Genomic DNA, 15,545 nt, shown 5'->3' on the forward strand with positions numbered 1-15,545 from the left:
GTAATACCTCTAGTGCATCACTTTCCTCACAAGTCAGCGGTATGTCCAGGGGATCTGAGATGGAGATCAACAATCAAAGGACGGTTAAAACTAGGTTTGGGGGTAATGGGAACCCCAAAGACTTTTTCAATCAAGGTTGTAGAAAAGGCGAACAACCCAAGGTATTAAATTTGTCAACACATTGTTTGACAGAGGTTCAATTGAAGGTTTTAGAAAAAGGGTTGACATTTTCACCTCATGCTCCCCTAGATACATTCACGGCCGTGAAGGATACACATCTCTTCATCAGAAAATTGTTGAAACGTTTCCATGAAAAATCCAGCATCGATCCCGGGGTTTTTAACACTTAAGGAGGAGCAAGAAGCACTGGCCTTCCTTGAATCCCTAGCTGAGGGAGACAGCTCAGCAATGACAAGCAATTTCCCTACACATCTATTTGCAAAATCTAAAACTTTTCCTAGTCCATGAACTCCTGTCCAGCTATTGACATATTTGTCAAATTAGTCACTACTGACCTTGAAAAAATGGGAAGTAAATATGGACAACAATTTGACAAAGAAATTATGTCAGCGGTAAAAGAAATGCAGTCATGGTCTGATGTCTGCTTTAAACCAGCGGACAAAGGTGGAAATTTAGTCATATGGCCTAAAACGTTATATGAAAAACAGGCCATGAAATTTCTCTCTGACCGGAATTGTTATCAGAAATTAACATATAATCATTTGCAAAAGTTTCATTGGGAATTGACTGCCATTGTTACTAGAGCTTTTGAGAACAATGTCATTCCAAAGAAAATGATGGAGGCAATGATTTCTACCAAACCTCGGTTACCCACATTTTACTTGGTCCCCAAGGTCCACAAAAATCCGGTAGACCCCCCAGGACGTCCAATTGTATCAGGGATAGGGGGGCCTTGTGAAATTGTGTGTCAAATGATTGATTTCTATCTAAAACCGTTGGTTTTTACTTTGCCCTCATACATTAAGGATACGACAGCGGCTTTGGGACACTTTGATGGCCTAGTGCTCCGTGAGAATATGGTCATGGTTACGGCAGACATTGAGAGTCTGTACAAATCAATTAGGCATACAGATGGCATTAGGGCGGCTGCCTGGTTACTCCAGTCAAGTAATCTGGACAGATCCCTCGCAAACCTCATTGCTGAATTACTGGAATTTATTCTGAAGCATAATTGCTTTATTTTCAATAACCAAATTTATCCCCAAACCCAGGGAACAGCGATGGGGGCTACCTGGGCCCCATTGTATGCAAACTTGTTCCTTGGGTTATGGGAGCGTGAGATGTTATGAATGGGTCACCAAGGAGGAACAACAAAAAGCTAAGTCCCAGAAAACCAGAGAGGTTGGTCACTATGCAGATTGCAGATCCCTGATCTTAACCACACAACTAACTGTAGCAGTGGAGCATTCCTACGTTGTTCCTAGACGCCTCGTCACCACTGGAGGACTACATAAACCTAAAGCAAGAAAAGAGAAAACTAACTGCCCCAGAGCAGACCCCAAAGGAAAAGACAGCCCCCACACATGTATTGACGGTGAAGCAAGATGAAAAAACAAACAGGCAGGAAAATAGGCTGAGCAAACGATGGGGCCCGACTAACTAGAAAGGACAGGAAAGGAAAGCCACTGTCTGCAATCTGCCAAAAAGCCCTACCAAAAATAATGTCCAACACGTCTGATAGCAAAATTAACCCTGAAGTCACTAGACTTCCACTATATCAGCACTCTGAAATATTCTGAAACAGAGCAAAAAGAGGCCAATCTAATAAGGGAAAAAGGCAAATTGGCAAATACAGATAAATAGGAGTGGAAGTTCAGCATAGCCCCAGCAGGGGCAAGCTGACCGCACAAGAAACTGAATTGACAAACAAGCGCAAGTGTGAACTTTAGCAAAAAACAAACTTAACTTAAGAAGACTGGAAGAGAGCTGAAGTCCAAGACCTGAGAAGCAGACTGAATCACCAGCACTAGGATAGGGCGTCGGCTGTCTTATATCCAGTCTGATACTCCAGAGATCCAATCGTTAGCCTTCTCATCAGGTGGCAGATCACTACCACTTAAACCAACCTCACTACCTCCTGTCACCACCAGAGGGAGAACGGAAGGAGAACTCTCAACTGGTGGAGCAGAAAATGAGCTCATATCAGTCAGATATTCCAAAGTAATCCATAATACAAATTCTAACAGTCTATTCAGTAGTACTATCAGCTGTGTATCCACCAGACTTCTGCACAACACAACTGATGGTCCCAACCCCATTTATAAGACAAGAAATCCAACTTATTAAACCTGACAGGGCACACCTGTGAAGTGAAATCCATTTCCGGTGACTACCTATTGAAGCTCATCAAGAGAATGCCAAGAGTGTGCAAAGCAGTAATCAAAGCAAAAGGTGGCTACTTTGAAGAACCTAGAATATACAGTAAGACAAACAGTATTTTCAGTTGCTTTACACTTTTTTGTTAATTATATAATTCCACATGTGTTAATTCATAGTTTTGATACCTTCAGAGTGAATCTACAATTTTCATAGCCGTGAAAATAAAGAAAACTCTTTGAATGAGGTGTGTCCAAACTTTTGGTCTGTACTGTATATATATATATATGTATATATATATATATATATATATATAAATATATAGCCACATACACATACATGTATATATATTACTTACTCTCCTTTATTATGTATATTGCTGTCCCTTTTACAGTGCCCTCTCTTGTTATGTACAGTACCGTCCCTTACATTTTGAATTCTATAGAACCCTGTTTTTTTTTTATTACATACCGTCCTGTCTTGTTAGCTGTATAATGCAATGATGGCTGATGGAGCATAGGAAAGCTTCCTTTCTAATGGAGGAGCTGATGGACTGGTAGTCTGGTCACCGGTTCCTCGATCAGCAGACATTTTATATCTAAAAAGAAACGGGACTATGTAATAAAAGTGTATAACAAAATTAACAAGAATACACTATGTAAGAGACAGCACTATACATAACAGCAGAGGAAGCTATATAATAAGGGACGGCTGTTATGAGCTCATTTTCTGCTCCACCAGCTGGGAGTTCTCCTTCCGTTCTCCCTCTGGTGGTGACAGGAGGTGGTGAGGTTAGTTTAATTGGCAATGGTCTGCCACCTGAGGAGGAGTATAATGATTGGATCTCTGGAGTATCAGACTGGATATAAGACAGCCGACGCCCTATCCTGTTGCTGGTGATTCAGTCTGCTTCTCAGGTCTTGGACTTCAGCTCTGCTCCATTCTTCTCAAGTTAAGTTTGTTTTTTGCTAATGTTCACACTTGCTCTTGTTGGTCAGCTCAGTTTCTTGTGTGGTCAGCCAGCCCGGATGGGCTGTGCTGAATCTCCACTCTTATTTATCTGTATTTGCCAATTTGCCTTTTATTAGATTGGCCTCTTTTTTGCTCTGTCTCAGAATATTTCAGAGTGCTGATATAGTGGGAGAAGTCTAGTGACTTCAGGGATAATTTTGTTATCAGAAGTGTTGGACATTATTTTGGGTAGGGTTTTTTGGCAGATTGCAGACAGTATCTTTCCTTTCCTGTCCTTTCAAGTTAGTTTGGCCCCATCGTTTGCTCAGCCTATTTTTCTGCCTTTGTTTGTGTTTTCATCTTGCTTCACCGTCAATACATGTTGGGGGCTGTCTTTCCTTTGGGGTCTGCTCTGGGGGAGTTAGTTTTACCTTTTCTTACTTTAGGCTTATTTAGTTCTCCGGTTGTGACGAAGCGTCCAGGGCCATCGTAGGCACGCTCCACGACTGCTGCTAGTTGTGTGTTAAGATCAGGAGATCTGCAATCTGCATAGTTACCAACCTCTCTGGTTTTCTGAGACTTAGCGTGTGTTGTTTTTCTCCTCGGTGACCCATTCATAACAGACGGCACCATATATAACTAGAGAGGATCATACATAATAAGGGATGGTGTTATACATAATAAAAGAGGAAACTACTGTATGTAACTAAGGATGGTGTTATACAGAATTAGTGAGTACACTATATGTTAAGGGACTGTGTTATACATAATAAGTACGTACACTATATACTAAGGGACTGTGTTAGACATTATGTGAGTACACTATATACTAAGGGACTGTGTTAGACATAGTAAGTGAGTACACTATATAGTAAGGGACTGTGTTAGACATAATAAGTGAGTACACTATATACTAAGGGACTGTGTTACACATAATAAGTGATAATGTCTTCCTCCACCTCCCCCTGTTCCTAATGCCATTATAAGTCCCCCTTCATCGCATCCCAATCCCCTACACCCCTCATTGTCCTCCCACCCCCGCATCCCATTAAGTAATGTGTTCTGCAAGTGGAGCTCTAGATAACTGTGTTATTTCCTGCAGAGATGAGCCCTGGCTGGAAGACGTGATGGCGGTCTGTGCTGGATGAAAGATGAAAAGCGAAGCTGAAGGACTTTACCTAGAGACGTTACTGGTGAGTCAGTGTGTTACCTGTACACTGACACTATACAGTATATACAGAGTGCCTGTGTACAATGTCACCAGTGATGACTGCATTACCTGTACACTGACACTATACACTATATGCAGAGCTCCTGTGAACAATGTCACCAGGGATCACTGTATTACTTGTTCACTGGCACTATATACAGAGTTCCTGTGTATAATGTCACTGGTGATCACTGTATTACCTGTACATTATATACAGAGCTCCTGTGTATAATGTCATTGATCACAGTATTACCTGTACACAGACACTGCATACTAAGTACAGATATCCTGTGCATAATGGCACTTATAGTGATAGTATGTTTTTTTTTAATAATGATTAGTATTGTAGTATTCAGTCACCATGTGGTGGTAATATGGTGTCTGGTCATGGTGCGGTGGTATTTGTCCCTTGTATGTGCTATTATTCTGTCACTGTGGTGGTAACTTGTGGTCTGGCCATGGTGTGGCTGTATTTGTTCCTTGTATGTGGTATTAGTGGTCACCATGTGGTGGTAATATGGTGTCTGGTCATGGTGCGGTGGTATTTGTCCCTTTGGATGTGATATTATTGGTTATTTTAAAAATTGAAAACTAAATCAAAAATATACCTAAGTTGTATTGGATATTGTAACAAATGTTTAATAGGTTAGAGTAGAGTAGGGCCTGGCGAAAAGAGTATACCTTGTCGGGTGGCAGATTTCAAAAATCTTTTGGCCAAAACACGAGCTGCTGGCTATGTGTGTGATCTGGAGATGGGAACTGTTAATGTGTGATTGGTGAGAAGTGAAGTTTCCAAGAGAGAGCGGTGGGACTGTGGACAGTTTGAGGGGTGGAGGCGGGGCTGGGGTGGAGCCTAGGCGGCGTCTCAATGGTGTCCCGAAAATTTTGCCAGTATGGGGCCCTGTAAGTGATACATATCTACAGCCCATAATTCTGATAAGAAGACTGTGCTCACTGTAAACAGTAAACAGTAAAATGATGATAATTACAGTTGAAATAATCTGTAATTAAAAAAAAAAATAAGGATGCCTTCAAAAAATTTTATGGACAGGGCAAAAAAGACTTATGGACTGCCCTGGAATTTCTGAACAGTTGACCATCATGATCTACACCTCATTAGATAATTTGGTTTTCTATTTGAAGGTATGTAGTATGGCAAAATGTACAAAGAACTTTAATAAATCCGACTCGTTACATAAATAGGTCACTACTGGTTTACGTTCTGGTCTTGGCATAAAAACACGTTCCACGATCATGATGGACAAGAGGCCCAAAGTGTATTTGATAGATAACGAGCTGCAATCAAGGAGAATATTGGCTCCGCTCTATCACTTGTTCGGTCTGGTGCTTTATTGAAGTCAGTGCCGATCTCATCCAAACCTTGTGCTTCATCTACAACTCATTGACATCTTGTGCTGCTCCTAACTGATGGTGGGTTACATCATGGACCATTCTCTTGTTTCCCACACTTTTTTTGGTGCCTAATTATCCAGAAGAGCAGCTGAAAAGTTTCAAGCAGGAAACAGTTTACAGATAACACTTGTGACTCCTTGAGCTCCAGAGCTGAAGGCATCTTTTTCAATTAAGATCTGTCAGCCTTCTGTAAACAGCAGCAATGAGGTTCACGAGCCTTGCGAAACAGAGGACAGTTCCAACCCAAATCCTCACGGGAATATCAGGTAGGAAACTTGCTCAACTTTTTTTTCAATATACTTCTTCTACCTGTATTTCTTCGTCTTCTACGTCTTTTGAAAGATGAGGCTTTTAGGTCATCTCATTTTTATTTTTTTCTTCACCTGCATTCATGCATACGTAGCAATGATGATCGCTTCCATCACTGCAGCTATAAATCTTGGAAACCAGAATCGGATCCAAATCTTGATGCTTCGCACCTATGTGACAGGCAGAGGTGACCTGACATTTTGGTCGCAATTGCGGGAAAAATTGATTTACGGTCGTGGATGCCTGTGATAGAATTTTTGTTCCAGTGGTAGAGTTGTGATCTTCTATTCTTCAAGCATGATTGTCACATCAAAGCTATAGAAAGTCATAAGTCAAAGTTACAGTATAAAATATATTATAAAACTTAGACATGTTGGGTGGCTTTTTTAGTGCAGTTTTTGAAAAAAGAATTAGGAAGGGGTTAAAAGGAAAAGTGAAGAATTTACTTATGTCCTTCCCTTTATCGTCTATCCATCAATAACTTAAAACAAAAATTGCATAAAAGATGCAACAAAAAAGTGTCAGCATTGTGACTTCTTGTAATTAGCACAAAAACTGAGAAATGTGTTTGGCAGTGAGCTGTGAATGATAAAAATGACGCGTTGCACATACTGGATGTGGGTTAATATGAGCTGATCAATAATCCACAGTCAGCTAAAGGTATGCTCCGTAGTGCCATTTTTATCAATTTAATTTTTTTAGATTTTTTTTTATTATAAAGCATTAAAGGAAATGCACTAAAAACATCACATATCAACATACTGCACCCACTATGATACACAGGAGTGACACGAGACCGAGGAGTATTTCCCTAGATTTCACTGTGTATATGACTGTACTATGAGGCTACGTGTTTGGATGTAGTTTTTGGTGCAATTTTTGCTAAAAATGTAAATCATACCAGTGCAATCCGATAAAAAAAGAAATTTCACTCGGGCCAATGTTATTCAACGAGGCCGTGCAAATCTGCGTATTTTTTTCTTAGCTGTATTTGGCATGAGAAAAAAATTGCAGCATGCTATGATTTCACTCCGAGATTGGATGAGTGCGAAAAAAATATCGGATACCGTACGGATTCCGATTTCAATGGATATATTACAATTCTGTAACATAGGAAACTGCAAATGATTAATAACTGCTGAGTAAGATCATGGATTGCACATGGGTGACAAATTAAAAATTGTCCCACTTTCCTTCATGCAAATCGGACCGATTTTTTTTTATACGATCATGTGACCCTGGCCTTAGTCAACGTTTGGCAACTTCTACTGAAAAATCAGCTATGTTTCTTTCTTCTTCTTCTTTTTTTTAGGCCACGTTCGCACGGTCAGTTTTTGGTCAGCATTATACATCAGTATTTGTAAACCAAAATCAGGAGTGGAACTATCAGAGGAAAAGTATAATAGAAACCCGTCACCACTTCTGGATTTATCACCAACTCCTGGTTTTGGCTTGCAAATACTGATGTAAAAACTGACCAGATACTGCTGTGTGAATGTGGCCTTTGAAATGAAAAACTGAGCTGTTTTGTCTTTTGGCCTTCCACATTTTTACTTTTTAGCAAAAAAATAGTATTTGGCCATAACTTTCTTTACATTGTAGACTTCACAAAGTACTAAAGATCTAGATATTGCCACTTGTTAATCCTGTGATATATACAACCCCTATTTACGGATAGTACATGCAGGATGGTAAAAAAAAAAATAGACTATCCTAATATCAAAGGGCTTTTTATGCTGCTCCAATCACAAAGGTGAGCAGCCGTTGTGGTGGGCGCATTCACTAATATTTATTGTGCAGCAGATGAAAGAGATGCCACATTCTCCTTGTGTTTGCAGGATGCAAAATTTGGCCGGAATGACATTTTTAGGTTTGTATAAATGCTACAATTTCCAATTATTAATTATACAGCAGAAACATTTCTTGCGGCATAAAACAGAGTAGAAAATATGCTCACAAATATAATTAAGACTCAATTAATTGTTAGACTTAAAGGTAGCGATCGGAGAATTAATTTGCAACATTCCAGTCTATCTGACAGGTCCGTTATCTGTGCCCGTCAGACATGACCCCTGTGAATCTCCTCTTCCTTACTGGAATTCTAAGTTCTTCTGATTAGCCAGGTTAATCATTGCATCATGACGCATACACAACTTCATACCAGCCCGGCTAATCAAAAGAAGAGCCGGGGATGTTGGGAGGTAAGGAGATTCGCATGGCTCCTGTCTAGTAGTCACAACTTACTGACCTGGCTGATGGACCAGAGCCCTGCGAATTGAAGTCCTCCCATCTCCACTTAAAGGGGTTTTGCAGCCAGGACATTTTTTTTTTTTAAACAATATAATTTGTTTTACTATAGGAAAAGAAGCCATACTTGCATGACTGATCCCCCATCACTCAGATGGTTAACCCATATTACAGGCAAGGTACAAGCATGCAGGCTTAAATGGATCTATGTTGTATAGCTCTGTAATGCAGCACCCACAGAAATCGATAAGTATATACTGTACGTCTGTGTGCCTACAAATTTATACAGACGACATGTTCCATCAGGTGTTCTTTCATAGAAGCAACGCATTTCTTCCAAGGAAAAATATAGTGATGTGTAGAAGCTTTATATGTGGAAGTGCAAAGGCTTCAATTATGACCATGAAATAAACTCACTAAAATTATGTATAACTAGGTGAAGAGCCCGGCATTGCCTGGGCATAGTAACTAACTGCCGTCATGCTCTCTCCCTCCGCAGCCCTGCTCTCCACTCACAGTCCCGCTCTCTCCCTCCGAATTCCAGCTCTCCACCCACTGTCCCACTCTCTCCCTCCGAAGCCCAGCTCTCCACCCGCCATCCCGCATTCTCCCTCAGCAGCCCGGCTCTCCATCCATCATTCCGCTCTGTCCCTCTGCAGACCCAGTCTCCACTGGCCATCCCACTCTCTCCCTCAGCAGCCCAGCTTTAGCTTCGCAGCCCCGCTGTCTCCCTCCGCAGCCCCTGTCTCCACTGGCCATCCTGCTGTCTCCCTCAGCAGCCCGGCTTTCGCTCCGCTGCCCCTCTGTCTCCCTCCGCAGCCCAGCTCTCCATCCTCCATCACTCTCTCTCCTTCCGCAGCCCCACTCTCCAATCGCCGTCCTGCATTTTCCCTCCACAGCCCCGCTCTCTCCCTCTGCAGCCCTGCTCTCCACTGGTCGTCCTGCGCTCTTCCTCTCCAACGCCGCTCTTAACTCGCTGTCCTGCTCTTCGCTCGCCATCCCACTCTCTCCCCTACCGCCTCTGTCTCCACTGGCCTTCCTGCTCTCTCCCTCAGCAGCCCCGCTCTTCACCCCTTCACGCTTTCTCCTTCCGCAGCCCCACTCTCCACCCGCCATTCCGCTCTCTCCCTCTGCAGCCCCGCTCTTCACCCCTTCACGCTTTCTCCTTCCGCAGCCCCACTCTCCACCCGCCATTCCGCTCTCTCCCTCTGCAGCCCCGCTCTCCATGCGCCATCCCTTTCTATACCTCCGCAGCCCCGCTCTCCATCCGTGTCCCACTCTCCCTCCACAGCCCCACTCTCTCCCTCCACAGCCTCGCTCTCTTCCTCCACAGCCTCGCTCTCTTCCTCCACAGCCCCACTCTCCACCCTCATCCTGCACTTTCCCTCTACAACCCCGCTCCATCCATCAGTGGGCGGGGCTATGTGGAGTGGGCATGGCTTGAAACATACACACACACATACAGTACATACACTCAGCTTTATATATAGATATACATACCTTAACCCCAAATGATCATCTAAAAAATACAAGACCATAAAGGGTCAAGTCATCTTCACTATCTCTACATGACTCATACTAGACAAGTAACTGGAACCATCTTACTGGACTTCTGGAGCCAGTGACTGTATTTTAGATCCAGTGATTGTTTGTTTTCCCCACATTGTATCTAGATGATCTATCTTTTCATGAATTTACAACATATGACCCTCAGAAGAGTGGCCCCATGCAGGAACCTGTATACTACATTGCCCCTATGATTCCTTAGATTATTATTGCTATGTGTTGGGTTAGCATAGAGGTGTAGCTAGGTTTTCTGGCGCACGGGGCAAGAATTCAGTTTGGTGCCCCCCTCCAGCACACTTAGTCACATGCTAACGAGCTGCTTTTTTTTCTAATTCTGAGAGAAAAACTGAGAGAAAAAAGAAGAAAAGTTCTTTGTCACATGACTGTAAGTATGAAAATAGCATATGAGTGAAGAGCCATGTAATGACTGACGAAATTAGCAAGCAGACCTGATTTCCTACAGTGAGTATATTACACACTGTTAGGATTGGCTACAGGGCTTAATTTTATAATTAAAGAGCTTGTCCAGGTTTGAGATGAAAGACTACAGTCACTATAGGTGGCTGCAAGCTTGTGAATTCTCACAGCGAATGCACTGCACACTTTTAAGATTCCCCCTTGCCAGTGGTAAAAGTGGACGGTCATGTCAGCACAAGTATGCGATTTGTATACTTCTGGCCACATTCCGACTACATGTGTCTGGCCTCGCTCAATTCATTTTCATTGAGTGAGCCCATGCATGTCTAGTCGGCAGGTGACCACATGTATGCAAATCGCTGGCACCAGAGAATCCTGACAGTGTGCAGTGCGCACAATGAGAATTCAGAAGTCTGCAGTCTCCTCCTCCCAACATAAAGAAAAATATGAAAATTAAAAAAAAAAAAACAACTTTACATCTAGGTACCTGTTAGATGACGTAGTCTCTGGAGTTATTCTCTTTGTTCTTGTCCAGACTCAATGATGACTTTTCTCATCCATAGTTAGTTTCTGCAGACTTCCATGCTCTCTGGTCTTCTGCAGCACATCCCCACACGATACCCATAAAATTAACAGTGTTTTTATAATGATCCTGAATAAAAATATCTGCCATATGCTGAGACCCTGAATAAATAATTGCCGCTCAATATATTCCCTGCACAAAATATGATCCCACACGCTGTCCATCCTATAGTTAGTACATGCCCTCCACACTGTCGTCGCCTTTTCATACTGGGCCCCCTCTTCACACTGTCCTCTCACACTGTGTCCCCCTTCTGGGGACCAGTCTCTATACTTTGTTCACACCCATCCTCCCCATTTTATGTCTGCACCAATCCCCCACACTCAACATACTGTGTCTGCACCTCCACCCCCCAATAAATTTCTCCCGCCTCTCACTCCTCATACTGTGTCCGCATCTACCCCCACTCATCATACTGTATTCACACCATCCCACTGTTAGGCAACCCCTGCATGTGTTGCAGCTGTGGAGAGATCTTAAAATTGCTGTTGGGAGAAGGTGCTTTCAAATATGAGAGACCTGGAGCAGTTTGCAAAAATAAGAGTGGTCCAAAATTCCAGTTGAGAGGTGTAAGAAACTTGTTGATGGTTATAGGAAGCTATTGATTTCATTTATTTATTCCAAAGGATGTGCAACTAAACATTAAGTTGAGGGTGCCAACAATTTTGTCCAGCCCATTTTTGTTTTTTGTTTTTGTGAAATCATGTCCTATTTTCCTTTTTTTTCTCAGTTTTTTTGTGTTGTTCCAATACACACAAAGCTAAAAAACGTGTATAACAAAATGTGTAATTGCAATAATTTTTGGGGATAAATACTTCATTTTCTGAAGCAATTTCAAGGCCATGACGGTGATTTCGGCCATGATCTTATATTTATTGAGTGTCTAAAGAAGTATCCCCAGTTTATGGAGTGATGGCATACTACTGGCTCATGCCATTACTTTATGATTGGTGTGGGTTACCCTCTAGAACCCCTAATGATCACTGATCCTGTTGCTCCAAGGCATGCAGGAAGCTTGTGCAGGAAGCTTGCAGCCCTACATACATGAATGGAACTCCAATGGACTGTGTGTGGCAGGGTAAAACTCCTGACAAAAGGCTCATTTTTCCAGAGAGATGAGTTTGTCAGTTTTAGGATATGTTCACACTTTTTGTATTTGGTCAATATTTTATAAGCCAAATCCAGGAGTGGGTTAAAAATGCAGAAGTGGTGACATGTTTCTATTATACTTTTCCTCGGATTGTTCCACTCCTGATTTTGGCTTCCAAATAATGATGTAAAATACTGACCAAATACTGAAGGTGTGAACATGGCCTTAAAGGTTTATACCCATCTTTAGGAGCGTAGTGCTGCACAGCCTCATGATTTCCTTGTTGCTGGGGGACGCAGGTGCTTTTACTTGCGTGACAGTTCAGGTCAGCAGCATTGTTGTGCCACTGGTGGTGGGAAAGGTGGGGTGTTGAGCGGCTCAGTTGATCGGCTACTTAGCTTCTGTGTTTGCCGAGGAGCCGTTTTATATAATGGGTGCTGAGAGCTGGACAGGATCAGGAGTTGATGCATGCTTAGAAGCTAAAGGGGTTTCCTAACGTTTGACACTTGTACCTATCTGTGGGATACACTATAACTATCCGATTGCTGCGTAGCCAAGCTCTGGGATCCCACTAATCTTGTGAATTGGGACCTTGAAGAGCCCTGGCTAAATAAGCCGTTGTTGATCATGAATACTGGTTTTCCATTCATTCTTACTGGGAACGCCAGAGACTGCCGAGCGTTGCGCTCCTCTGGACTTCGGCACTCCAATGAAAATGAATGGAGCAGTATGGCGCATGATCAACCACCAGTCCATTCAGTCAGAGCTTTTTAGAGTCCTCGTTCTTGGGATCAGTGGGGGGCCATAGCAGTCAGACCCCCCACAATTAGGAAGGTATTTTGTATCTCCAGATAATGGATAACCTTCCAAACTTGAGAATACTTCTTCAATAGAAACTGCATACGTTTAGGGAACCGGTGACCACTGCCATCTTGGATTGGTGGCTTGTCCTCCAGGCATAAAAATGTAAGTAATAAAACAGGAACAGTGGTATATTGGGAGATCTGGGGGGAGAGGGGAATGTAATATGGATGTAAATAGCAACTACCTAAATACCGTAACACAGTTAAAAAGAAGGGTATAACACTTCAAAGAGGGTTTTCACTGTTAAAATAGTGGCCCCAAAATGATAGCAGTCACGTAAAATAACAAAATCAGATAGCACTAATATTGCCTGGATCCAGAGCTTTTTGTCAGCTGAGGCTCCTGATTTTGTGGTTTGTCTTCAGTTTAGAGACATTACATTTATAGCACTCCAGACCGCTGCAGCCAATCTCTAAGTTCTGTAACTCATGCAGTCTCCATCTGCAGAGTAGCTGAGCTCAGTGATGTGCACTGTGGACTTGATATCACTGCTGCAGCCGAAACATAGGGACAGGAGCAGTGTTGGACAGCTGGTGCTGGATCCGGGGTGGGTGAGTACTAACTAATTTTGTTATTTTACATGAGGGCTGTCATCTGGGGACCACTTTTTTTTAAAGTTGGAAAACCAATGTAAATTTCCCTGTAGCATATAAGTATAGCAGTACATGGCAGCCATTCAGATTAAGGAAGCAAATATAACAAACACTTTCTCACCAAGACAATCCTTAATTTAAGAGTGAAATGAGTCCAAGCCCTGGGGTGTAGGTATTACTGAAGGGGGGGGGGGTCAGGGCTGACAACAAATTGTCAGTACAGAAGTATAAGTGTAACACTACATTGTGGACATTGTAATAGATGGGTGGCATCTACCAGAGGGAGCAGTTAGGCCACGTTCACACGTTCAGTATTTTACATCAGTTTTTGTAAACCAAAAACCAGGAGTGGGTGATGAATACAGAAGTGTTGATGCGTTTCTATTACACTTTCCCTCTGATTGTTCTATCAGCAGGTGACAGAATGCAACATGCAGATGGAGACAAGGCGACAGTAAACAATTAAACTTTTTACTTCTCTAGTAAGGCAAGAAATTGTAGTAACTATAGCAACAGTGAATAGTGCAAAACCGAGTAATTACAGCGTTAAATACAGGTTTACGTCAACTAATACAATAGTTTCTTGTTATATCTTCTTATGACCTTCTAACAGTGATAATGATCGTAGGACTATGTGAGACACTGTACTGCTTCTTCCTCTAACACAGGCCCTAGCGGAGGTCTCTGGTTTTTCCAGCTGGGCCGCAAGTCCTCCTGACAAAGTCTAACAAGGTTCGTTGGGCCTACTTCGCTTTAACCAGCCCCTGCCCTGTCTGTATTAGCCCAGGCCAATGGGTCGCCCTCCCAGGGCAGTGGGGTACTCAGTACCGGGCCGGTCTCTCAAAGGGGAATGTCACAGCAGCGGTGACCCAGTCCGTGGCCCTGGGCGCCCATGTAAAAGGGGATAAGTGATGGAATAAAGTTTATGAGTGAATGATTCGTGACGCCACCTGTGGTGTTCGGCAATGAAGATGTTAAGCCGACGCTGCGGACAGATCCCCTGGGACAGATGGTGTGGTGCAGCTATGATGTTGTGGCCCTCCACAGGTAGGGCAGTAATCCCAGGGCAGTGAGGATAGGTGTTGAGGAAAAGGGTGCAGTGTCTGGCACAGGGGTGAAGCAGTGCTGACGGGGTTGCAGGAAGAAGGCAAGGACACAACAGGGTGCAGTTTCTTTACCTTTACTTTGCTTGGCAAATGCAGTCCAGGGTCCAGATTACAGATGGCACAGGAGCTATCTAGCCTGGAAGCAACTTATGAATCTCTCTAGGCAGATGGGTTGTGTAGTCTCCTTCCTAGCGCTTATTTGAAGGTACTTGCAGTACTGTGTTACACTGAAGTTCCACTTGCTTATTCTCTTTAGAACTCCCTCGTATGGCAGACAGCTGTAGCCTTCCTCTTCTGGCTCACACATCGCTGTTGTGCCTCCGAGTCTTATGTGGGAATAAAGCATTTACAGCTTCCTATTCCTCCGGTTTCTGTTGCAGGACCATCAGTGTCCATACAGCCTTGGAGACCGGGCTCCAGATCATGTGCTATAGCTGGGAATGAGCCTGAACTCTCTGCTCAATCTCCCAGCTCTTCTCGTCCACACACGTTTCCCTCCTCACACGAACTCCTAATTTTCCCTTCCTGGCCCCCAGAGAGTAGCTCTTCCCGCAGTTTTGCTTCAGAGCTCCCTCTGCTGACCTGGAATGGAAACTGTGTTGTGTGTTGTGGTTAACTGCTAGAGAGATCCTTTATTGCTTCCAAGCATGACATCACACTCCCTAGGAGGAAGGCTATGCCACTGTGGCGACCATACTCCTGGGGGCGCCACACCAACCCCCGGTATCGTACATCAGTGCTGGAAGCAACGGCTCAGCTCACTCACACCTCCCATTCACCACGGCTGGCATCCACTCCCACCGGCGTTTCCTCACAGATTTTCGGTGCTTGACCGACGGCGGATGTCTCTCATACTCAG

General features: G+C 43.2%; 1 protein-coding gene across 2 annotated transcripts in view; it reads left to right on the plus strand.

Moving 5' to 3' along the window:
- Nucleotides 1–6,106: 6,106 nt before the first annotated feature.
- The window catches only part of COLEC11 (collectin subfamily member 11), a 114,163-nt gene continuing 104,724 nt past the window's right edge, over nt 6,107–15,545 (plus strand). For both annotated transcript variants that reach the window (XM_073568100.1, XM_073568101.1), the window contains exon 1: nt 6,107–6,177. In XM_073568100.1, the coding sequence (XP_073424201.1) occupies nt 6,114–6,177 (64 nt within the window). In that variant the 5' untranslated portion in view covers nt 6,107–6,113. The remainder of the gene's footprint in view (nt 6,178–15,545) is intronic.

Source organism: Dendrobates tinctorius, unplaced genomic scaffold, assembly GCF_039654945.1.
Source record: "Dendrobates tinctorius isolate UK_male_01 unplaced genomic scaffold, ASM3965494v1 ptg000021l, whole genome shotgun sequence".
Classification (NCBI taxonomy): domain Eukaryota; kingdom Metazoa; phylum Chordata; class Amphibia; order Anura; family Dendrobatidae; genus Dendrobates; species Dendrobates tinctorius.